This window comes from Leptopilina boulardi, unplaced genomic scaffold, assembly GCF_019393585.1.
Source record: "Leptopilina boulardi isolate dan_hultmark-lab unplaced genomic scaffold, ZJU_Lbou_2.1 LbouV2_342, whole genome shotgun sequence".
Lineage (NCBI taxonomy): Eukaryota > Metazoa > Arthropoda > Insecta > Hymenoptera > Figitidae > Leptopilina > Leptopilina boulardi.
Window position 1 is genome coordinate 281,066 of NW_026137910.1, and position 25,865 is coordinate 306,930.

Here is a 25,865-nt window from a genome sequence, read left to right on the forward strand (position 1 = left end):
AAAAAACCTCATTTTCAAAATTCATATAAAGTTTGCAAGTGTTATTTTTTAATCTTTTAAAAAATTGTTACATATATCAAAAATTACTTAAATTCTTTAAAATAATTTGAAAAAAATGGTTATAATTTTTTATTTTAATTGAGAATTGTGTTTTTTTTTTTAATAATAAAGAAAAAAAACTTTTTAAAAAAGAAGCGATGCACAATACAGGAGCATTTGCATTTATTTTAAAAAAAATATTGAGTACAATTATTGTATTTTTATATAACAAAAATACAGGGAAAAAAAAATTATCACACGTTATAAGTCATTAAATTGTATACACAAAAAACTGAGGAATACTCGCATTTTTATCGATGCTGACAATAGCATTTGCACCTAAGTATGTAGGAATCATTTTTCTGCTTATTTTGCAAAAATCTAAAGCATTACATTCATTTTCTTTTTTTTTACATATAAATATATAAATTAGTGGCGGACGTAGAATCTCTGACTTATTTTTTTATTTCGAGTATCTTTCATTTTTTAAAATATATATATATTTATCATAAGGGACATTTTTATGTACATCTAGAATCAAATTTCTAGAAAGAAAATATTATTTATTTTTTAATAAAATAAATAAGTAAATTTATTTATTTTATTTAGAATACTAATAAGGGAAATATAATTACAATAGTTTATTTTTAATTGTAATTATAAAATTTTAATCGAGGGCTTTTAATAAATAATAATAATAATAATATTTAAGTAGAGAATCAAAATGAGATTATGATTGGTCAATGTAGTCGCAATTAATTTACTATATATATTATTTTTTGTGGCTAATGTCACAAATAAATATTGAAAAAGTGAGAATTATCTTTTCGGTTTTGCTCGATTATAAGGTTTTCTATTTTGGTAATTGCTCCCATGATTGTGACGATATCGCGTCGATGTGGACGGTTTTTGGTTATCGGATTTCACATATTGTTGAATCATTGGCGTTCCCACGAGCGGTTTATTGAGTTCAAATTCCTCTGGAGATTCTCGCATCATTTTCAATTTTGCCTCAATCGCCTGAATGGCAGTTTCACGACTTGAAAAAAAAATTAATATATAATAATTAAAACACAAAAATGATTTCAATGAAAATTTACTTGAAGTATTTTTTTTTTTTAAAGTAAAAAAAAAGTTAAATAGCTTTTTCCATAAATTTTCTATACAAAATTTTATACTTTATATATTAATTAAATTTGTTTTGAAATAAAAATACCTTATTTTATTGTCTTCCTTTTTCGCTCCAGCCAAAGCTGGAATATCAATCTTTGGTTTAGGTTTCTCCATGTCGCTCTAAGAAGAAAAAATTTAAAAATAATTACATTGAAAAAAAATGAAATATTTAAAATAAAATTCTTAAATTAAAATAGTTCTCAATTTTTTCAAAAAAATCTAACTGAAAAAAATGCTTATCAATTTTAAATAGAAATGTTAATTTAAAAAAAATTTAAATAATATTGAAAAAATCGTACGTTCTGGTAAAAAAATTTAATAATTATTTTGTTTTCTTTTTGAGAGTGAAATTTAACTTACCTCGCTGACGCTATGTGCCCATCGTACGACAATATTTTTCGAGCCAATTCGAAGATTGTGCAATTTTTCCATTGCACATTCAGCATCTTTCACCAATTTATACGTGACGAAGGCGTAACCTCGTGGTTGTCCAGCTTGAGGACCCGATCGATGAAATAGTAGGTCAAACTTTTCAATTGTTCCATGTTTTTGAAGGAGTTTTAGGAGTTGGTACCGGTTGACAAATTAAAAAATAATTAATAAACGCTGAATTGAATAAACTTTAATTTACACACTTAATTTAACAAATTATTAATTAAACCAACCAATATAAAACTATTTATATTTTTATCAAAGAAAATAACATTTTTTAATTAAAAATTAAAACTGTCCAAAAATTCATGTTTTTGAAAATTGTTAATTAAAAAAAAATTTAAATTATCAAAAAATAAATGTTTTAATTTTTGAAATATCAATAACTTTGTAATAATTTATAGTAAAATTTCTCAAATAAATTAATCGATACATTTTTAAATATTCTATAAACTGGTTATAATAATTGAATGGTGAATTTCGAATAGGGCTCAACTCTAAAAAGGCTAAGAGTCATTTTCACTATCAATTGTTATGCGAAAATGACACTTACGCTTTTTCGAGTTGAGCCCTTTTCGAAATTCACGATTAAATTCTAACATAAAGATTTTTTAATAAATACTTTAAAAAGTGATGTTTTAAATAATTTTGAATAAAATTTCAATAGAGTATTTGCCAATAGATTAAAAAATGATTTTTAAAATTTATACAAAATTGAATGTAATATTGAAGACTTTTTGATTTAAATTACTGTAGCCCTGTTAATCAATAATTAATTTAGAATATAGTAGAATTTAAAAAACTTTTAAATAATTGATTTTCTTTCAAAAATCGGCTTTAAATTAAAATTACTTAAAATTTTATTTTATTTCTATCTTAAAGCGTCAATAATATAGAAATTTATAAGTAAAAAAGCAAATATAAAAAGTTTATTCAATACTTACTCATTAATTCTTAAATCCAAATTTCCAACCCACAGTCTTCTGTCCTCTATTTGATTAGTCTTGATGGGCTCTAATGGAAGGGGAATTTTTGGATTCATCTGCAACGAGATTATTTTCATTCAGAAAAATTGTCAATAATAAATAAAAATAGCGTTCGAGGTACTTAAAAGAGAAAACCTATTTATATAAATCTAATTCTAACCTCAAAGAAAAAATAACTTCTATATGCGAAACTTACCTCCATTATTGGCGAATTGAGAGGGAGATTATTATTATATTAATAGTAAGGAAGCCTTTTCCGTGTACGTATTGATTACCATGCAGGGATTCCTAGAATTGTTTCAATTATTTATGAAGAAACCTTAGAAAACATTTCTTCTTTTCGTTTTCTCTCATCATGTCAACTGTGAAAAAATTCTTCTCCCTTCAACATTATGAACTCACACATTTGTATATATCATAAAAAATCACGAGAAAGGAACTTTTTTTTTATCTTAGTTATCATACATTGAACACGATAATTTATAATTAGTCAGGATATTTTTAAATACTCTACTCTGTTTCATCGCGTCAAACATTGAGTTCGACACCATTTTTAAAAACCACATGCTTCTTCCTGTTCTGTTCACTGATTGGATTAATTCTCAAGCTCCAACGGAAATAAAAAACAAAAAAAGGAAATATGATAAAATTTATATATCAACCTTCTCGTTATTATAATTTTTAATTATTATTAATTAAAATAAAATAATTTTATTATTTAATATTTTTAAACTTTATCGTTTAAATTTTCCGCCTCAAAAAATAATCGCGCATGTGCGAAGGTGTAATTACAAAATGGCGACATTCGTTCATTATTAAACTGTCAAATAAAATTTTTTTTTTAAAAAAAGAAAAGTCAAACATTGCAAACATTTTTAAATAATATTTTTGAACATTTAAAGTGAAAATTAGTGAATTTATGATGGAACGCGTTATGATAACCGGTCAATCATCGCAAACAGAAACAATTTGTGAAAGAGATATTCCAGACGCCCCGCAGGTAAGCCCGGTTTTTATAATTTAGATAATTTGTATAAAATTACTCTTCGGACTCTAGATAAGGGGAATGTTGATCATAAAAGCTTTTTAATCTATTTGTAAATTTATCATAAAACGTCAACAGTCGGTATTGTTAATTTAAAAGTTTTTCTTGCTCCAAATAATTACGTGAATTTCCATTTATTGTGTGACGTCAAAAATTATTGAATAATAGCAATAAAAGTGAATAATTTACAAATTTTTGTATGCTGTAAAAGTTCCTTGTCATATCAGAAAAACAAGATTACATCATTGTATTTTTAATAATTAATAGTTGTAAAAGAAAATTTTTTTCCTCAAGTGATTCGGAAAGTGATAAAAAATAAAAATACGACATATATAATACAGAAATATAAATAAATGGATAAATAATAGAAATAATTAATAAATATAAAATAAACAAAATAAGAAATTAATATAAATTTATTAAAATAAACAATGGCGAAAGTAATAATTTCACGTGATAAATGTTTATTACGATCTCTGTATCAAATACCAAGAGGAAAATATTATTCAACAAATGTCAACGATGTTAGATCTCCATTATCTGGAATTAGGGTCATGGATTTGACAAGAGTTGTTGCGGGACCCTATTGTACAATGCTCTTAGGTGATTTGGGTGCAGAAATATTAAAAATTGAAGAGCCAGGTATTGGTGATCAAACACGACAATGGGGACCATTTTTTGGTAATTCAAAAAAAGCCACAGCCTATTTTGTCAGTTTAAATCGTAACAAAAAAAGTATTTGCATTGATTTAAAACGAGGCAAAGAAATTATTTATGATTTAGCAAAAAAATCTGACGTACTTATGGAAAATTATGTACCTGGGAAATTATCCAAATATGGATTAAGTTATGAAGAAATTCATAAAATTGCTCCACATTTAGTTTATTGTTCATTAACTGGTTATGGGTACAAAGGTCCTTATAGAAACAGGTATATAAAAAAATCTATTTTCTTATTAAAAAATTAACAAGCCTCGGATTGTACGACTTTTTTTTAATTTTTAAATAAAATATGATTTTTTTTAATAAACAATGCAGCACTTCCAAAATTTAATTGTCAATCATTTTAAAAAAATTTTTCAAAAACTCTCAATTACCTGAAAATATTTTTCAAAATATTTTTAAAAATTTAATTTTAATTTATTTTTTTTTTAATATAATTTTAATTTTATTATTGTAATTTTTAATATTATAATATTTTTTAATAATTTTTAATTATTCGAAATTTCTAAAAAAAAAAAATAATTTCAGCAAATAAAATTACCAAAAATTTCAATTTAAAATGACATGAAATTTAATTTATTCCAAAAATTTAACTTAATAATTAATTTCATAATTTATAATAATTTCCATGTTCTTCATAAAATCAAATATTTAAAACATTTTTTTAATTAAAAATTCTATAAAATTCAATTATTCACAGAATTTAAGAAAAAAAAAATCTTCATCAATTAAAATTTTCAAAATTTTTAATTTGAAATCTTTTGAAATTCAATTACTTTTAAAAATTTCAATTTAAAAACCAAAAAATTTTAATATAAAATTTTCTGAAATTCAATTATTTAAAAAATTCTTTAAAACTTAATTGTGTTCGGAAATTTTTTTTGTTCATTAAAATTAAAAACTATGCCAAAATTTTTAATTAAAATAATTTTCTTAAATCAGATTTTAACAATTTTTAAAAATGGAACATAAATTAAAAATTCTGTCCTACTAAATTAAAATCTTGAAAATTTATCTTTAATTCAATTCTGAAATATTCGAAATAAATTTTCGTGATAATATTTCTATAGAAATAGTTTTATTAAGGAATTAATAAAATTAATTTAATATCCTAATAACAATAGTTATTTGAAATAAAATATTTATTAACTAATTAAATTTATTAAAAATAAAAAATCGAAATGCACCTTAAACTCGATTCGAGGCATGAATTAATAATAATAATAATAATTGATGAATTAAAAATGAAATTAACAGACCGGGTTACGATGTAATAGCAGCATCTTACGGAGGACTTTTGGATATGACTGGACCAGAAAATGGTCCTCCATGTCGTCCAGGCGTTGCATTGACTGATATTTCGACAGGTTTATATGCTCACGGTGCAATAATGGCAGCACTAATTCAAAGAACAAAAACAAATGAGGGCCAATGGATTCAATGTGATTTATTGTCAACGCAAATAGCCAATTTAATAAATATTGGCTCAGCATATTTAAATGGAAATCAGGAGTCAAGAAAATGGGGTTCAGCATTAGACAGTATTGTTCCCTATGAGGCATTTAAAACAAAAAATGGATGGTTCACCGTTGGAACTGGTAGCGATGGACAATATCGAGATTTAATTAATCGAATGAATCTCCAACAATTGAATGATAAATATGAAACAAATGCAATACGTGTGAAAAAACGCGATGAATTAGTGGCAATATTGAAAAGTGTTTTTCTCAAAAAAACCAATGATGAATGGTCTGAAATTTTTGAAGGTGCTTCCTTTCCTTATGCGCCTGTTAATAATATGAAAAATGTACGTGAATTTCAATAATTTACATTATAAATGTTTTTTTAAAAATATTTTTATATATCTAATTATATTCAATATTAGTAGAGGTTTTTCATAATTTTGCTTATTTATAATTTATACATTTTTCATCTTTTTTTTTAAATAAATTTAATTTGTTAATAGAAACAGGTGAAAAATATTTGTAAATTGTAAAAAAAAACAATTTTGAAAAATTTAAAACTCTATAAATTTGATTTTATATTTGAAAAAAAAATTTACTGTTTTTTGTATGAATATTGATTTGTTTTGAAATTTAGACGTTCAACGATAAACACATTAAGGAAATAGGAATAGTGAAGGAAGTGGAAATTCCTGAGGAAGGAACAGTGAAAATAGTTGGACCAGCCGTCACTTATAGTGACAGCAAAAATGAAATTCGCTCACCGCCACCGAAATTAGGACAAAATACTATAGAAGTTATGAGAGATATTTTACAATATCCAGAGGATTCTATCAAGAATTTATTAAAAAACGGCGTTATACAATAGAGATTTTTTTATTATTGTTTTAATCTTTTATTTTTAACTTCTTGAAAGTTGAAAATATTTTTAAAATTGAATTTTTTTTAAACTTAAAAAAATGTATAATTAATTTTTTCTTTTTTAAATATTTTTAAATATTAAGACTTTTTACAAATAAATATATTTTATGTATTTATGGAAATAAATAAGAAAATTTTATACCAAGAAAATAAATTTGTTTTTTTTTCTTTTTTTTCTATATGGGTCATTCTCTAGGAAAAGACTTTATATTTTTCATAAAAAATAAAAGTTATCCGATAGCTAGTAATACTGATATAAAATTCGTGATTATAAAACCCAAAAACATTTTTCAAACGTATCCATATAGTTTTAAAAAACCAGTCCGCTATTTTAAATTTAATTTCGAATTTATTTTTTTGTTTTGACTTATTTTGTAAATTTAAAATATTTTTCTTTCAAATTTAATAAAATTTGTGATTATTTGACATTGTTTTCAGGAAGTTCCAACTGTTCATCTACGACTTCGAAAACCTCGATCGAGTAAAAAAGTTCAATGGACTCAAGGAACAGTTGATAATGAGGGTCTTAATAAAAAGAAATCTAAATGTAAGACAAACAAATTTTGAATATCTATTTAGTTGATAGTATAAATTAGCAATTTAAAAAGAATCATTCTTTTTTTTCTTTAATTTTAAAGATAAAATAAAAAAAAATTCCCATTGTTTTTTATTTTTTTTTTGTATTTAACAAAAATAAAAAAATTATTATTTTTGACACGTTTTTCAGGTTGTTGTATTTATGAAAAGCCAAAAGCTTTTGGAGAAAGTAGTTCGGATGACAGTGACGATGAATGTGAACATTGTCATGGACATAAAGACAATCATAAAAATGATTTACCAATTAATAAACCCGAAAATCCATCGGCAGAAATTCCTCATTCTGGTAAGAGAAATCTCCTATTTTATAAAAATTAAGAGATTATTATTTTTTGTAATAATAATTATTATTTCGATATAATTTATTTGGAGTAGGATATTTTTTCAATTTTTTTTTTGTACAAATAATAAAGAAAATTATTTTTATTAATTTTTTCAAATTCAAGAAATTAGAAATTAATTTTTTAAATAAAAAATTATTTCTTTTAGTTCAATTGTTCTAAATGCATTTATTTTACAATTTTTGAAATTTTGAAATTCAAGTTTTAAATTAGAATAAATTATTTGCTCGTCTATTTTAATAGACTATTAAATAATAATTATTTTTATTTTTGAGTTCTTTCTGGTTCTATTTTAAGAATTTTTTTTTTAAATTAAAATTACAGAACCGATAGCAACTGGTTCGTCATAATTAATATTTGTATTCCTACGTGACCTGTCCACACATCTTCTCTTTAATGTACAGACATGAGAACGACGACAGATGCAAACGACTGTGATTTCGTTTAATACATCTATATTTATTCCAATTTTAGGGAGAAAAAAAATCTTTTTAAAAAAGAATTTACAAAAAAAATTGGTAACTTATTCTTGATTTTTTTTATTTTACTTCTATCAATCTTATTTCAATTATAATAATAAAAATAATTTTGTCACGTCGTTCAGAACAAAACATAAAAAATGATCTTTAAAGTAAAATTTATAAAAAATTTTTATTCAATAAATTTTTTTTTTTTTAATTCAAAACATTCCTTTTTTTTCTTAATTTTTTTTTCTCAATTACAATTTTTCAGTATTTAAAAATATTCCTTCTTTGCGAAAATCTCAAAATTAAATTTTGAGACAAGAGAATATTGTAATATTAAAAATGTCGAAATAAACTTTAAAAGTACATTTTTTCTTAAAGAAAAAAATAAACAAGTTCTATAGAAGCATTTAACGTTTTACAATAAATTATATAATTAAAAAAAGATAGAAAAAAATGGTATTCAATTTACAAAAAGGCTCGTCATGAAATGTTTCACAAAAATAATGTTATTAATTAATTGTAATCAAATTTTTTCAACATAATATTATTATAAACTATATATAAATTTAAAAACAGTTCCTTTCTGAATAAATTTATGTAAAACTTGATGTTAAATAGTTAATTGAATTATTTAAAAATTCTGTTTTATTATATATAAAATTGTAAATTGAAAAAATTCTGCTCATTTTTAGAAAATGCTTTGCAAAACAAATAAGCGAAAATAAATCTAATATTTAATGTAGAAAAAAAGTAGTAAGAATCCTTTTTAAAAGGATAAAAAACATAAGTTTGGTAATAAATATTATAATTATGAAAATGCTTTGCTTTGTGCTTGAGACATATATTTTTATACAAGTTATACATTTTGATAATTTCAAAAAATAGTAATTCAGAAAATAGCATTCAGATCTAATAAAATACCTATGTAATTGTTAATCTTGTTTAAGTCGTAATTTAGATATTAAAGTTATACACATGCAATAAAATAAAAAATAGATATATATATACAAATACTATACTTGCACACATACTCATACTTTTCATATTTTACAAATATTATGACTCTTTTTTTTAGTGAAATATAATTTTTCAATAACATTTTATGGTTTAAGAAGCTAAGTTTGAAATTTCAGTAAATTAGGAATTTTTTTTTCAAAAATTATTGTTAACAGATTTTTTTAAGGCCTCGAATAAATTACTGTTTTCTTTAATAGTTGTAATGCTAATATAATTTTTATTATTTATAATTAGATATTATTTTCTTCAAGTAAAAATGAAATTTGTCATTTTTATACAAATTCAAAGAAATGCCAATTTTTTTTTTTACCACATTCAAATTGGCAGTTTTGACTTACAATACTTTCAAAACACTATACAAAATCTAGTTTAGTGGACGTTTTATACTACACAATTATTTATTTTAAAAAGAAAAAAATTTTTTTTTAAATTATTTTTTAACGAAATATGTAGAAAATTTAATAGGGATTTTTTTTTATAAATCTTCCTAAAGAAGCGATGAAAAACTTCCTAAATATTACGACAAAGAAAATTTTAATTATCTATAAAAAAATCTCTAAAGACATAAATTTAAATAATGAACAAAATTATTTTCCGATATTTACGTATCATGTGAAATAAAATTTTCATTTTTAAACTCAAGCATATCACATAATTATAGTTACTAAAAAAATGTTAACAATCTAATCTAAAAATTTAGAACGTTGAAGTGGAACATTGAAAATTTGCAAATTTCTTAGAAAAACTCTTATAATGATAATTTTTATGTTTCTAAAAAATAAAATTTAAATCATCTAATATCTATGCCAAATTAAAAAAAAAACAATCAAATTTACAATATTATCAAAAACGTACATATGAAACTGGTAATATGAAATATAAATCGTGATGTAAATTTAATTTTAATAAAATTAGTATTTCAAGAAAATTATATTTAAATTTTTTGTTTTTGAAATATTTTTTTTCCAAAAATTGGAAATATAAAATCTTGCTATATCTGTGTATAATCAATAATTGAAGTATTTTTTAAAATTAAATATCGACGTTATTTTCATAAACTATAATTTTATTTTATTCATCAATACTAATTTGTTGTAATATAGTTTCTTAAAAATTAAATACCTATCTATAAAAAAAAAATTGATTAAATCTTTTATTTTCTATTTATAAATTTTTATAAATACTTTTAAAAATATTAAAAAATTTCTCTTTGAGAATTAATTTTAAAAAATTAATAAAACATCTAGAGATAATTTAGAAAAACAAAATTATTTCGTCAAATAATAAACTGAAGGGAGAGAGAGCAATTTTTATTTATATAATATTTAAAAAAAAATGTCGAGAATTTTGCTTAAAATTAAAAAAAATTTCATATTTGAAATTTTTTTTTATCATATACATATTTTTGTTTTAATCAAAATTTTCAAAAAAATCAATATTTTACCAATAATTACCTAATATAAAAATATATTTACATAATATAATGTAAATTCTAAACTATGTAAAAACTTCATTCTTATTCATTGAAAATAAAAATAGAGTTAAATTAATTTCATCAATTTGGATGTTGAAAGATTTTTCAAAAAAATTGGAAAAGTTTTTGCCTCACGTAATTATTTTTCAAACAATTTTTTTCGCAATTGCACTGATTTTGTAACTACTTTAGTTTAGTTATTTCTCTTTCTCCCTTTTTTTGCATTTTTCAAAAATAGAAATCCAATTTCAAATTTAAAAACCTTTTCTTCAAAACATAGACCGTAGCTTTTTGTTAAAACAAAAATAACAATGCTTTAAATTTTTCAAAAATTTGAAATTTGAAATTTGAACTTGAGTTTGACTCTTATTTCAATTGTAACTTAAAAATTCAACTCAATTTAATTTTGTCATTTCAGTGAAAATGTTCTTTTCAACTTTTTAATTTAATTAAGTTACATTCATTTTAAAGTTAAATTTTTTTTCAGCTAAGGTCCATGAAACTTATTAACATTTTTGCCTTTTAAAAAAGAATGTTCGCACAATTTGCAAGACAAAGGTTTTTAAATTGGAAACTGGATTGTTTTCAGTCAGTCAATGTTACAATTACTTTTATGATACCTTCTTCTCTTGCGCACTTCAAGGCCTCGATTAAGATCCTCTTCATTGAGTCCAAGAGCTTTTACCATTGATCGACTTCGCCAAACTTTCACTGTATAATCGTCGCTCGTTGTTACCAACATTTCTGGATCACGGGGATTAAACGCCACTGAATTCACCACGTCCGAATGCGGAAATTTTGCCAAACAAACGCCATAGTGTCGATCCCAAAGATATCCATGTTTATCTTCAGCACCACTAAAAAGAAAAATTAATTACTTTTCAATTTCGTTTAAAATTTACCTAAGAGAACAATAATTAGAATAAATTTCTTCAATTACATCAAACAATATTATTTTAAATAAATTATAAATAAATTTCAAATTATTGTAATAAAATTTTAATTTTCAATTATAGATAAATATAATTTTTAATTATAAAAATTTCAATTATTTTAATAAATTAGAAAATTTTCAAAAATACTTGAATTTTTTCAATTTTAAATTATTTTAATAAGAATTTTCAATTTATATAATTAAAAATAAGTTCGAAAAATTAGATGGAATATTTGTAAAAACCTTGCGACATATTCATTGCACACGTCCAGAAAAATGAAGAAACATTCATTATTTGGTGTATAAGCTTTATGTGCTCTCAACATTGTTCCCACTTGTTTTAACGTAACCAAATCAATAACGTGAATATCAATTTCTTGAGCTATTGGCGGTGGTAGTAATGGATTAGTAATGACATATCCTCTAGGCCACGGTCTCGTATTTACGTAAAGATATCTTGAAAAAAGGAAGAAATAAATTTATATTCGCAAATACTGTTATAAATATAAATATTCACAAATTATTAAATTCAACATACTGATTAATAATGAAGTTATTTTCTTTTATTCCTATAAACAAATCATATAAATAATTTCTAATTTTGTAAAAAAAATAAAAATTTTAATAAATAATTCAATAAAATTGTCGGAAATCACAAAATTAGGTTATAATGACAGACAAACTTTTAAAATATATTTGAACCATTATTCTAATTTTTCTACTGCTTGAATTATTAAACAATAATCAATAAATTAATTCTAAACAAGAGCCAATAATTCTTTTTATACATTAGAGTTTTCAGCAAAATTATGTAGCACAATTTTTATTTTATGAAAATTCTAATTTGAAAATTAAAAAGGATTCAAAATAAAGGTGGTGATTCCCCTTAAATTTTAACAATATTTAATAATTGTTGATTCTAAACTAGAAAAAAAAATTGACACCTCAAAACATTAATGTTGATAGATTGAAATTTTACCTGTCCCTCTTTAAAATAATAAAAAATGTTAATTTTTTATTATACCTGTGATCTGGAGAAAGTCCCATTCCAATAATATGGCCATGAAGATCAATGAGATGATCGACTTTATCGAATTTATCGGCAACTGAATCATAATCCTGCCAATTTGGCTCCGGTCTTGGCGATACTTCGCGTTCTCTTTCACGTTGAGCCAATCTTTCACGCAATGATGGTCCAGGATCGAGTCGCCGCGGAAAATTAACTGGTTTAATTCTCTTGAAACCAACTTGATGTGGTGTATATGTTTTTGAGCCCGTTGCAAAAATAAGAAACTTCTCTGGATTGTCATTTAATTCGTCAAAATCACAATCCTCTGCCGCTGACGATTCTATAATAAATTGTTTGAAAATCATTTTCAATTATTATTTATGAAAATAATGATTTTTTCTTTTAATATATAAATAAAAAGCAAAATAAAAATTGGAAGAATAAAATAATTCGACAAATGTCAAAAGAAATAAATAAAAAAATAAATAGGGTAACAAAATGTACCATCAGATTCACTTTCTTCTTCTAATTGAGAATTTTCGTTTTCTTCTTCATCTTCATCCTCTTCATTATCGTCGTCATTGTCTTCATTTTCACTGTCACTATCCGCTATTTCTCTTTCCATTTCCACCTGACGATATTCTTTATTATATCGAATTGGTTTTGCATATTCAAAACCGTCGCCAAGTTTTCGCCAATTCATAAAACCACCTTCAAGTGTGCTGTATCTAGAAAAAAAAAGAAAATTAATACAATTTTTTTTTCTTACTTACTTACTGTTTACTATTTAAATTGTAAATTTCAAAAATTAATAAAAAAAAAGAACAGAAAAAATGTATAAAAAATTTTTTCTGTCTAAAGATTTTTTTTTTGTGGGTAGAAAAAGAACTGGGATATGATTAAAAACAAAAAATGTAATAATAAAATAAATAAAAAAATACTGTAATCTTGAAGATGCGTGGTGTAGGACTTCCGGTTGTTCCGGAGGTGGTGAACAATTTACTGACGTTGACGATAGATCCCGATGACTCGGTGGATTTCCTCGTTCCTCATGCATAAACGATGTTGAAGGTTGATCCTGTGAATCCTCGGCTTCATTGGGAGCAGGCGATAAACAATCAGCGACCATTATTGCTCGTATTGAAGCCGCGTTTCCATTATAAAACCTATCGACATTAATAATATTGATTAATATAAATTATTTTCATTTTTATTCATATTTATATTAAGTAATTGCGAAAAAAATAAAGAAACAGAGAATAAATAAAGACAAATTTTTCAAAATCGTGGAAAAATTTGTCATAGGTGAAATTTTTTTTTTTTTTAATACAGGCCTCGGATTGTACAATTTTTTGCGAATTATTTTTCGAAAACACGACTTTATTCAATTTGATTTAAAAAAATAATTATTTTCACTAATTTTAATGAAATTTTTCACAAATTCAATTTATCTTTAACTATATTTCAATTAAAAATTTCATAAAATTCAATAATTGTTTAAAAAATCATCAAATAAAATTACTAAAAATTTCTATTCAAAATCACTTGAAATTCAATTTAAAACCTATTACAATTTAATTACTTCTAAAATTTCACATCTAAAACTTTCTGAAATTAAATAATTTCAACTACAACTCTTCTGAAATTCCATTATTTTTAATGATTTTGATAATATTCTTCAAAATATCAATTATCTGAAAGCATTTTTCAGTTGAAAACTTCTGAAATTCTATTTTTGTTTGTAATTTCTAATAAATTCTTCATCACCCAAAAATTTAATTAAAAATCACTTGAAGTTCAATTATTCTCAAAAATATGAATTGTAAATTTTTGTAAATGAAATTACTATTTAAAAATGTTATCAAAAATTATTTGATAAATTATTTTCAATTTCGAAAATTTAATTATTGTCTGAAATTTAACAAAATCTTCAATAAAATTGATAATTTAATTTGAAAGTCAATTATTTCTAAAAATTTCAACTGTAACTCTTTCAAAATTCAATTATTTTTAATAATTTTAATATCTCCTTAACAATTCAATTATTTAAAAAAGTGTCAAATAAAAACTCTAAAATTGAATTATTGACAGAAATTTTTTAAAAAAACTACATCAGTTCAAAATTGCAGAAAATTTATTTCAAATTTAAAATCTTTTGCAATTCAATTATTTGAAAAAAAAATAATTTAACAATCTGTAAAACTTAATTATTGTTTGAAATTTTATTGACCATTAAAACTGAAAGCTATCCTGAAATTTTTAATTCGAATAATTTTCTTAAATCATATATGAAAAATTTTTAAAAATGAAACTTTAAGAATTTTTTTTTAATTATTTCCTACTTTACTAAAATTTTGAAAATTTGTCTTAATTCGATTCTGAAATATTTGAAATAAATTTTCTTGATAATATTCTTCTAGAAATATTCTTAGTAAGGAATTGATAAAACGAATTTAAAATCTAATAACATTAGTTATTTGAAGTAAATTATTTATCAACTAATAAAACTTAGTTAAAATAAAAAAATCGACTTTTTCGATTTTTTTTTATTGTAAGTCGACTAAAACGACTTTTTTCCGTTTTAAAGTCGATCCAAAATCTGTTAATACATTGAACTATGAAATCATAAATTGCTGAGAATAATTGACCAAATTTAGTAAAAAGTTGGACGATAAATGAAATATTGACAAAAGAAAAAATGTTATTTTTACTTGTAAAGCTGACTCATTATGGGTACATGCTCGCTGGCTGATTCTTGATTAGCCTTATTGAGCCACAGTACACTTGTACTGACTAGGTGAGCAAGCCAATATACATCTCCACTTAAAAGATAACGTTCACTGTACCAAGTGCCAAATATGTCGTACGGTTTGTTCACAATTCTACACTGTAAATCGAAGCCAGCTGCAAATGCAATTGCAAAATAGATTATATCTACAGCGAAAAATAGTCTTAGTTTATAAATAAGGCATTAATTAAATAAACTAAAATAAATATCCCAATCATAAAATTCATAGAAAAAGAAAAAATCAAATAATTTCAAATAGTTTTTTGTTCTTTATAATAATTAAAATAATTTAAAGAATTCAATATTTTTCTAAATGACTAAATTGAAATTTTTAATATTTATAATTCGTAAATAGAAAAAATTATAATAATATTATTAATAATTATTAGTAATATTAATTAATAATCTTACGTGCAATACGAAATACGGCTATTTCACCGGAAGTTGTGTGCGGAGTTCCAAAATGAACTCCAGATACAAGGAGCAAAGTATCTGTTGAATTAAATTGCGAAAATTGGGTATATCTCCATCTAAATGTTTTCATATCGTGTTGATATTTAATAGTCACTGGATATTGACTATCCCAAACCTAAAAATTGAAATATTACATTAAATTTAAAAAAATGTAAATTTGATAATTCTATTAATTACGCTAAATAGAAAATTTAAATTCCATTAATTTAATATTAATTTCTAAAGAATTTTATCTCAAGAATTGCAAACATTTATCTTACAACAATGTATCCATCTTTTGAACATGTAGCAAATAATTTTCCATTGTGAGAGAAGCTGACATGTAAAACTTGATGAGCATGTTCCTTTAAAACTTCTGTTTCCAAAAGTGGTGTATGATAAGCCAATCGCTTAAATTCACCTAACCAGGAACTTTTTCCTTAAAAGAAAACAAATTTTATTCATTTGTAAATAAAAAATACTATTTACCAAAATAAAAGTCAAATCAATAATTAGCTCCTTTTTTTTTGTTTGCAATTTAAAGATAAAAAAACTGTATCGTTCGATTTTTTATTCAATTAAAAAAAAAAAAAAATTTTTTTATAAAAATTTTAAGCCTAGTCCCATTGTGGGAAATAATTTTTTTTTCATAGTTAAAACCATAAAAAAATCCAAAATTCATTAACTTTTTTTGCGTTTCTCGAATAAAATATGCAAAATTTTCAAACATTTTTTTTTAAACAATTTATCTTTAAATTACATGAAAAAATTAGTAAATTATTTTTCTAGAATTTTCGAAAAGTTCACTTAAAAACACACAATTTCAAAAAAAATATAACCTTTAAAATTGATGAATATTTTTACAGTAATTTATGAGTATACAAAAAAGAAATTCTTTTAAAACCTGAAATTTTGAAAAATTTATGTCTTGTAAACTATTTGATAAAAAAAATATGGAAAAAAATCATTCAACCCTTTTTCAATTTTAATTAAAATTGTCCCCATCGAAAGTGTATTTATAAAAAATTCTTTCGTAATTACATAATGAAAATTTTCGTTTTTCTATTTTTTTTTAAATTAATGTATTCCAAATTAGCGTGTACTAAATAATTCACTATTATTAATTATATACTTATTAGTAATTTATAAATTTTTCTATATATATATTATTTATAGGTCAAATTTTCTATGTCTTTTACATAATATATTTCGAAATTTGCAAACAATAATGACTCTGTTAGTAAAAAAATTTGATTACACCTTTCTAACAATGAAACTAACAAAAAAAAAACTATTTAGAAAGGTCAAAAGTTGAAATTGGCTGCGATATATAGGTTATGAGTGCCAGATAAATATATATATTTCTCTCTAATTTCAATACAAAAATTAATACCTGGAACAATTCCAATGCTTGGATCAATTTTAAAAGTATGATATAAAAGATCTTTCCAGAGAAATTCATCTTTAGAGACACGATTCCAAGATTTGCATACTTCGCCAGCAGTTAATAATTCCTTTGGATTTAGATACCGGAAGATGCTGAGCAAAATGGAATCTGGCATATAAAACCAATTGTCAACTGCATTAACAACAATTGATTCCACTGAAGATTGTTCCTCATCTTCGTCGACATTATTTTTATTTTCCTCAACACTTTCATCAGCATCCATAACTCGTTTGTGTCTTTCTTTGTTTACTGCGGAATCACTGAACAAAACAGCTGATTTTAAAGCTTTCGTGTCCACTCCGCATGTCAGGTAAATATTTTAATCTCAAATATTGCGCACGCATCAAGAAAAATCAGCTGACTCGATATATTTCAAGTCATTGGTTGGTGAGATGAATGCGCGTTTGTTTAAAAATTTGAAATAATATTAATTTTTTTATAACAAAATTAGAATTAAAAAATAAAACGTTAAATTAAATACTGCATTAGAAAATTCAAATTAAATTTAATTCTCAAGAAACAAGTTATCTTCATTAAATTTCAACTATACATTAAGATAAAATTGTAATATGTTTTGAATTCAATTTTTAAATTAAATTTCTCGTGTTCAATTTGAAATGCGATATTTCTTTTTTTTTAAATATAATAAAAAATGAGCAACAACATTTTGTGACTGACATTCATTTTTATGATACATAAAATTTCTATACACAAATTATTATTATTTTTTTTAAATAATCTTAAAATACTATAACATTCTTTTGTTGAACTTCGCTAGACTTTTCTAAAATATAAATATATATGTATATAGATACTTGAAATACAATTTTATTCTGTAAATAATAGTAAAAATAATTTAACTATTCGTAGTTACAATAATCAATAAAAAATTATTGTTACCTAATTAAAAGGAAAGGTTTTCTTCAAATAAAAGAAAAGTTTTATCACTTCTCTCTAAATATTGAATTTCCAAAGTAAATTAGTAAAATATTTTTATATTATTTGCAACGTTACATAAATTACGTCAATTTGTTTTCTTTTTTTTCTTTATAAGTTATCACTACATAAATGTAGGTAATATATTGTAAAACTTAAAGTACAATCACATTAAAATGCACAGTTAATGCTTCAACATCATCAATAATTATAAAGACAATAATAAACAATTATACATCTCTTTTTATCTGTTTTCGTTCATTCGTTTACACTTTCTCATTTTCTCGCAATTCTTTTTTTCATACATTAACATAACAAAATGTACATATAAATACAATAATTTGTATTCTACTATAAGTACATATATATATATAATATATAATTCGCTAACTAATCTGTAGATTTTTTTTTTATATAGAGTTTACATTGAGTTTTTTTCTTCCCTGCTATAACGAATGTGTAGATTTTTTTTTGGACTTTTCCTATTTTTTTTGTACCATTTTTAACTGAGATCTCATTCGTTTCCAAATCTGAGACAGTTTGTTAAAAAAAAAAAAAAAAAACTGTCGACAACTAGAAAAATGTTCAAAAATAATAATCTTTGAACGGAATGTTCTTTGAGATTCTGTGTAAAGAAAAAAAAATGTAGAGAAATTTAAAAAAATTCATTTTTTTAGAATCGGAAACGAATTAATCGTGATTATCCTTCTTTTTTTCTTTTCATCTCCCAGTCACTAAAGAAAGGAGAATTTAACACGAGATTCATTTTAATGGAAACGTTTTTTTTTTTTTTTGTTTTACAGAAGTGAAAGAAAATATATTTGAGTAAATTATACTTGACTTAATTTTTAATTAATAATTTAATTTTAAGTTTAATTTAAAATAAAAATCTATTGAAATCAATATATTTATGAAACAATAATCAAGTAATAACATTTTTTTTATACTCAAATAAATTTTCTTTTCATTGTAATTTCTCTCTCTTTTTTTTATGGAAAATATTTTATCGTACACATAATATAGTGGATCATTTTACAAAACATTTACATATATTGCACACTTACAATGATCTATCTTTGGATAGAAATTTCTTTTTTTGAAGGGTAATGGGGGAAGGGGGAGGGCGATTGATTTACTATAATTAACGTCTCAACAGTTACAATATAGAAGTTAATTCGAATGAAACATCAATTTTACAATAAAATTAGTGAAAATCAATCGACAACACTACATGTTTTATAAGGTATTTTTTTTCTAAGGCAATATCCTAAATAATTGGAACTCTAATATCACCCACAATTTATTAATTAAGCCCTTTTTCTTTAGGATCTCATGGAAAATTGCGAACAAGTTGTCAAAGGAAACATTGAAAAAAGTTTCCTTGAAACTTTTAAACCGGTAATTTTTCATCTGGAATTTCGATTTTTTTGACAACAAAAAAAATTGATTCCAGAAACATTCCTAAGATTTCCGTAAGGATTTTGTTTTGCATTTTTTTTTTTTTTTTTGTTTTTTTTTTGTTTTCAAACTCAACTCTTTTATCGCTAATGATATTTATTTACTCGATAATGAAAAAAAAAGACTGCACTTAAATAGTTTTATTTTGACCAAATTTCATTTGATCAAGATTTTTGAGACGCAAAATGTGCAGTTAAAGCTTGTTATTTGTGACTATAAAAAATCGCTGAAATATTAACAAACGCAGATGAAAAATATTCAGACGATAAGTTGTAAAAAAAAACGAAGACGTTTTGATTAAAAATACGCGATATTAAATGTACAAGTGACTTTTTTTAAAACATATATAAAAAAAAGTGAAAATTTAACTGATTATTTAAAATGGTAAATAAAAATAATGAAATAAAAAATAATAAAAATTTTTTAAATAAAAATAAAAAATTATTTGCCACTGGCAATATTATTTTTTTTTTTCATGTAGTAGAAATAAAAGTGAAAGAACGTGAACTCAGTCGGGATTTTTCGGAAAGACAGAAACGACAGTGGTCACAATAGAGTTCCCCATTATCGTATTAACGTCAGGTATCTAAGTATTCGGTTTCGTAGTTTTTGTTTTTTTTTTTTTTTTGAAATAAGATAACTGAAAAATTCAATTAACAGGAAGCATTCACTAATCCCCGATGTTCCAATGAATCCTTCAACGATTGAAACAATTGTAATTGTTGCTCGGATTTTAAATTAAAAACCTGTAAAGAAAGATTAATATATTTTTTTTACATTTTAATTATTTGTTATTTAAGTAAATTAATTTTTCAATATTTTTAATTCTAAATTTTATTTCTATAATCTGTAATATTAAAGAGTATATTAAATTAATAACAAAACTTGAATCATATTTTTTTAAAAATAAAATAAAAATTAACAAACTGAATAAATATATAATAATAATAATAATAAATCATTAAATAATGAAATACACTTATGAATAAAGTTTTGAGACATATTTTGGAATGCTTAAAAAATTTAAAGTAATATTATAATAAATACCTGCTGCAGAAGTTTTTGAGGTGAGGCGGTGTGAATGAAAGAAGAGATATAAACATTCACAAATGTTGCCATTAAATATTGACAGTCAAACCTGTCCATTATTCCACCGTGTCCGGGAATAATATCTCCAAAGTCCTAAAAATTTTATTTTTTTAAATATTTAATTACTCAAATTTAAATTAAATTTTACTTTAATACTAAATTCTTTCAATGTAATTCAAACAGAAAAAAATTATGAAATTATTTTAATAAACAAAAAAATTATTTTAATTTAAATTCGTAAATTCATTATTTGTTTTGTAAATTTTTTTCGCTTCTTCTTTTCTTTTTGAGAAAAATATTAATTAATAAATTAAATACTTTAATCGAACTAATAAATTAATTGATTAATAAAATTAAATAATTAATGTTCTATAGAAATAATAAATATGTATTTAAAAATCATTATTTTCTCAGAATAAATGATTAATTTTCTTTCTTGTTAAATGTAAAAAAATTACTAAATTTTCTATTTTTTTATTTTTAATACCTTGATTTTAAATGCCCTTTTAAATCCACTAGCGAAAAATCCTCCAAAAGGCCCTATCACAGAGCTGAATACTGACATCGACAATGAGTGCAGTAAAAATGGATAAATTGTGATGGTTGTCTTCATGTTGATCTGGAAAGAAATTTTATAATAGATTTTCAAAAATGAAAATTATACATTTGCATTAAATAATTTTAAAAAAACTAAGAGTTTTTTTAAAAAAATAACATTTTCACTGAAAATTAAATTACATAAGTAGAAGAAAATAAATAAATAAAAAAGAAAGAAAGAAATATTCATTCAAAAATTATCTAAATACGAGAATTAAATTTTTATAAAAAAATTTAAATGAAAAAAAAATGATTGACAAAAACACTAAGAAATTATTTTAAAATAATAACCCACCAATTTTGTTATAGTTTGTAAACTTTCTGGCAAAGTGTATTCTTGTGGTTTAAATAAACTCGACGGTTCGCAGTCCATTGTCATTCGACCCAAAGTTTCACTATATTCAATTGGACAAACAAAGTAGCGATATTGACACATAACGTACGCCATCTGAAATTAAAAAAAAAAAATGATTACAAATTTATTTTATTAATTAATGTAATAATTTTAATAATATTTATTTTAATATTTATTTATTATGTATTAATTTTCATAAAATATTGATTAACAAACCAATAGTCCAAGTACGACAGTCGCAATACCGCCACCAATGAATCCTTCCCACGTCTTTTTTGGTGACAATTTTATTAATGGTGTTTTGCCAAAGAAAAATCCAAAAACATACGCCATCACATCGTTTATGACTATCATACTCACTGGTACAATGAACCTAACATAAAAGAAATAAAAAATTTAATTTTATAATTAAATATTAATTTTAACTTAATTAAATTTAATATAATTTCACTTTTAGATCAAATTGTAAATAATTTAAAAAGGAAATTAAAATAAAATCTTATTTAATTTTTTTTTTTTACAAAACATACCAGATGAGACCTTCGAAAATGTTTTGTATTATCAAGTAACTCTGAGTAACGACGATTAAAAGTGCCACATGAGTCCATGCGAAGAGGGAAAATTGTTTCATATAGTATTTTTTCACAAGCGACAGGACAAACCATACGAAACCAGTGATGTAGAGACAAAACGAAATAAAGCGATGATACGTCACGAGAACTCGTAAATATTCCTATTTTTAAACAAATAAAAATTTACAATTTTATATTTAATAATAATTTTCATCTGCAAAATTCATTCAAATTTACAAAAGATATAATTACCAAACAAAAATTTTCAAATGATAATAATAAAAAAAAAAAAAATTAAATCGCAAATATTTTATATAAGTGACCTCCAAAAAAAAAAGAAATTGTCACTTGTAAGAATCGAAGCCCTTGTTACCGCATAAATTGAAGCCTCATAAATTGGAAAACGTAATCGCGGTCAGGAAGAAGAATCGATTTCATGTCAATGCTGTCGAGGTTCTTTTCATGTTGATTTGCGCATTGTTTTATTGATAATTATAAATAATGTCTTTTCTTTTTTTTTTTAAATTGAAAGAATGATTTCTTGCAGATCAAAAAACTAAATGATTTTTTTTTTTATTTGCAGAAATATTGAAAAAATGACTTATTTACCGTTCGATTGATTACAACGGCAAAATAGTCCATCAAATTCTCCCCGTAGAAAAAGTAATTTGATGTAATTAAAAAGTACCACGAGAGTGATCGAAACCATGGTAAACCGTGAATTCGATAAACAGCATATCCAATATTGATTATCTCTTCGAAACATTTCACCTGCACGATTAATGTCTGTGAAAGAAAATCAAAAATTATTCTTTTTTTCATTTATATTTGTAAATAAATATTTATATTTTTATATCAAACAATTATTAACAATTAGAGAAATATTTTAATATCAAATGAAATGTATAATATATATTTATTTAGAAATTCATTTTGTTTTTTTAATTATATATAATTTACAAATTAAAAAAAAAAAGTTCATTACCGTGAGCATTAGAGCTAAAGGTCCTCCATAAATTATCAGGCAAAATCCACTTATCATTAGCCACGTAAAGATTCCTCGGATTACCCAATTTTTCCAGCTGTAAACATTAAAATTCTATTTATATATATATATACAAAATTAACATCCTTCATTTAAATGACATTATACTTTGTACTCAACTCCTTATACAGGATTAAAGAGATTTCTAATATTTAAAAAAAAAATAAATTCAAAAATAAATAATTACGAAATTTGAAGAAAGAATATTAAATAATTTTTTTTCGAAAGTAAACAACTAATTGAGGAGTAAATTATCAAAAATTAGATAGTTATTTTGAAAAATATGAAATTTCTCACATATCCACTTAAATTAAATTTAAGGAAGAAAAATTGTATTAAATTATTTATATAAAAATGTTTTTTGGATTTAAAACGTTTTTTTTTTAAATTAAATTCTATCATTATTGGAGAATTTAATTTTTTCTATCAAAAAGAAATAAATTTATAAATCATATGTTTTTCAACTGAAATTTCTTTGTTAATAAATTTTATTTTTTTTAATTCAATTAGAAATAATTTGTAATTTGTAAATATAGATAATTTTAATAGTGCTATAAAAAAAGAAAGAAAAAATTGCAAAAAAATTTTACCGTTCTGGTAGGCCGGAAAGAATAGATCCGAGAAGATGTGGGATGTGATTTGTTCCTTGTGATAAAGTTTTAGACATTTCGTCAACTTCAAGTTTGGCATCATCTTCAGACTCAACATCCTCTTTCTGAATAAATAATTTTTTACGTGTTACATAAATGCTATAATTATACAGATGTTAATAACATAAATCAAGAAAAAATGTTCTTGTGAAGGCGAAACACGAAACTCATGATATTTAATTAACTCTGATTTATTTAATATTTTTTAAATTTTATCTTGATCTTTTAATTATCAATTACATTAAAAAAATATTTACAAAAATATTAATAATAAAGTAATAATATTTTATTTTATTATTCAATCATGTATATCAAAAATAAAATAAAAAAAAATTAAAAATTTAATAATAATATTTTGGGCGTTTTCTACAGATGCTCCGAGAGTGCTCTGGAGCATTTGTAGAAAACACCTTTTATTTCATTTTATGCCTTTTGAAAAGGCCTTTACAAATTATTAAATCGAAATAACTAGAAAGTTATATGAAACTCTGTACTTAAAAAGCAACTATAGAAACATCTCCAATATTATTTTGTTTTAATTTAAAAAATTTTTATTATTTTTCAGTTTATTAACTAAAAAGATTTATTTACTAAAATATATATGTTTATCACAAAGAAAAAGTTATTAAATAATTTACTATTTAAATGCACTATACATTATTTTCTAGAAATTGTTTCTATTATAGTTTAGAAAAAAATAATGTAATCAAAAATTTGAGAAATAATATAAGAACAACAAATAATAATAAACATAAGAGAATAAATAAAAAAAAAAATTTTTTAAACAATTATTTCAATTTTTTACTCTCTTCATTTGACAATTCAAGAATGCGTAATATATATTATTAATAAATTAAGAATTTAATAAAACAAAAATATCTTTAAAAAAAATCATCAAACATTATAAACCCAAATAAATAAAAAATGTTATAAAAGTGACAAGCTACAAAAAATTTTCTATAAGATAAAAATAAAGTAAATTATTTCAGAAGGGGGATGTTAAAAATAATATTTATATATGTATATACTGGAGGTATTTAAAAAAAAGTAATAAAAAATTAAGAAACAGGATTATAGTTGCGCATAAATACATATCAATTGATAAAAGTTCAGAATTTCATATGAAATGTAAGATAATTGAAATTGTAGACGACATTTGATTGGCATTAATTATGAGATGAAATATAGAAGATTGTTAGATGTCAAAGAAAAAAAAAACATCAACATATACATAGAATTTTTCTTCTCACAATTATTATTAATAATGAATGAAGATGTCTAAAGAGTCTAATTATTGATAACTAAATATATACATAATTTATTTATTCTAACGAGAAATAAATATCTATATAAAAATAAAAAAGGAAATTGAAATTTTTATAAATATATAATTGAAAATGCTTTTACTTGATCATCACTGACATCCCGTGGAGCCTCTGACGTATCTTGGACAGTTCTTTTTCGAATTGAAGACATTGTTGAATTATATGATTTTCAACTTTTTATTCACCCGAGAAACTTAAATATCAATAAACAAATTACGATCACTCTTTTGTCAAATACATATTTACATATTTAAATAATTAATTAAACGAGCGGACGTGATGCACACAATATCGGAGTTACTTGTTAATACAGAATCAGCGCAAGTCCAAAATGAACAATCCACGTTGAATCGGAAAAGCCCGGTAAGCCACGGTAAACTTCGGAAAATCGATGATAATTTCGCCCTATTTTTAAAATTAAAATACCAGCAATATTTTTCATTGGACTAGAGCAAGGAACGCGGTAAAATTAATATTCCATTTTATTTTTACTAATTTTTATTAATTAATTATAATAAAAAAAATGAGT

General features: G+C 22.9%; 5 protein-coding genes across 5 annotated transcripts; 2 read left to right on the top strand and 3 right to left on the bottom strand.

The window, feature by feature from the left end:
- Positions 1-205: 205 nt before the first annotated feature.
- LOC127285932 (probable RNA-binding protein 18) lies at positions 206-3,224 on the bottom strand. Its single transcript, XM_051312160.1, has 5 exons — positions 2,827-3,224; positions 2,586-2,686; positions 1,573-1,783; positions 1,256-1,332; positions 206-1,078 (listed from the first exon to the last, which is right to left on the bottom strand). The coding sequence occupies exons 1-5, from the start codon at positions 2,830-2,832 to the stop codon at positions 859-861; spliced, it is 615 nt and encodes a 204-aa protein (XP_051168117.1). The 5' UTR covers positions 2,833-3,224; the 3' UTR covers positions 206-858.
- Positions 3,225-3,409: 185 nt separating this feature from the next.
- LOC127285935 (E3 ubiquitin-protein ligase PPP1R11) lies at positions 3,410-8,394 on the top strand. The gene is made up of 4 exons (XM_051312163.1): positions 3,410-3,630; positions 7,221-7,329; positions 7,510-7,665; positions 8,045-8,394. The coding sequence occupies exons 1-4, from the start codon at positions 3,550-3,552 to the stop codon at positions 8,068-8,070; spliced, it is 372 nt and encodes a 123-aa protein (XP_051168120.1). The 5' UTR covers positions 3,410-3,549; the 3' UTR covers positions 8,071-8,394.
- Positions 3,666-6,936, top strand: LOC127285918 (succinate--hydroxymethylglutarate CoA-transferase). Its single transcript, XM_051312138.1, has 3 exons — positions 3,666-4,606; positions 5,656-6,205; positions 6,499-6,936. The coding sequence occupies exons 1-3, from the start codon at positions 4,107-4,109 to the stop codon at positions 6,727-6,729; spliced, it is 1,281 nt and encodes a 426-aa protein (XP_051168095.1). The 5' UTR covers positions 3,666-4,106; the 3' UTR covers positions 6,730-6,936.
- LOC127285911 (F-box/WD repeat-containing protein 5) lies at positions 8,045-17,613 on the bottom strand. The gene is made up of 9 exons (XM_051312128.1): positions 17,256-17,613; positions 16,144-16,301; positions 15,821-15,998; positions 15,333-15,525; positions 13,563-13,787; positions 13,126-13,349; positions 12,637-12,961; positions 11,856-12,068; positions 8,045-11,535 (listed from the first exon to the last, which is right to left on the bottom strand). The coding sequence occupies exons 1-9, from the start codon at positions 17,530-17,532 to the stop codon at positions 11,268-11,270; spliced, it is 2,061 nt and encodes a 686-aa protein (XP_051168085.1). The 5' UTR covers positions 17,533-17,613; the 3' UTR covers positions 8,045-11,267.
- A 2,696-nt stretch (positions 17,614-20,309) lies between these two features.
- LOC127285917 (phosphatidate cytidylyltransferase, photoreceptor-specific) lies at positions 20,310-25,666 on the bottom strand. The gene is made up of 10 exons (XM_051312137.1): positions 25,419-25,666; positions 23,952-24,076; positions 23,302-23,398; positions 22,926-23,102; positions 22,275-22,477; positions 21,961-22,117; positions 21,685-21,837; positions 21,280-21,411; positions 20,751-20,885; positions 20,310-20,449 (listed from the first exon to the last, which is right to left on the bottom strand). Exons 1-10 carry the CDS (start codon positions 25,485-25,487, stop codon positions 20,357-20,359), a joined length of 1,341 nt encoding a protein of 446 aa, XP_051168094.1. The 5' UTR covers positions 25,488-25,666; the 3' UTR covers positions 20,310-20,356.
- Positions 25,667-25,865: the final 199 nt, after the last annotated feature.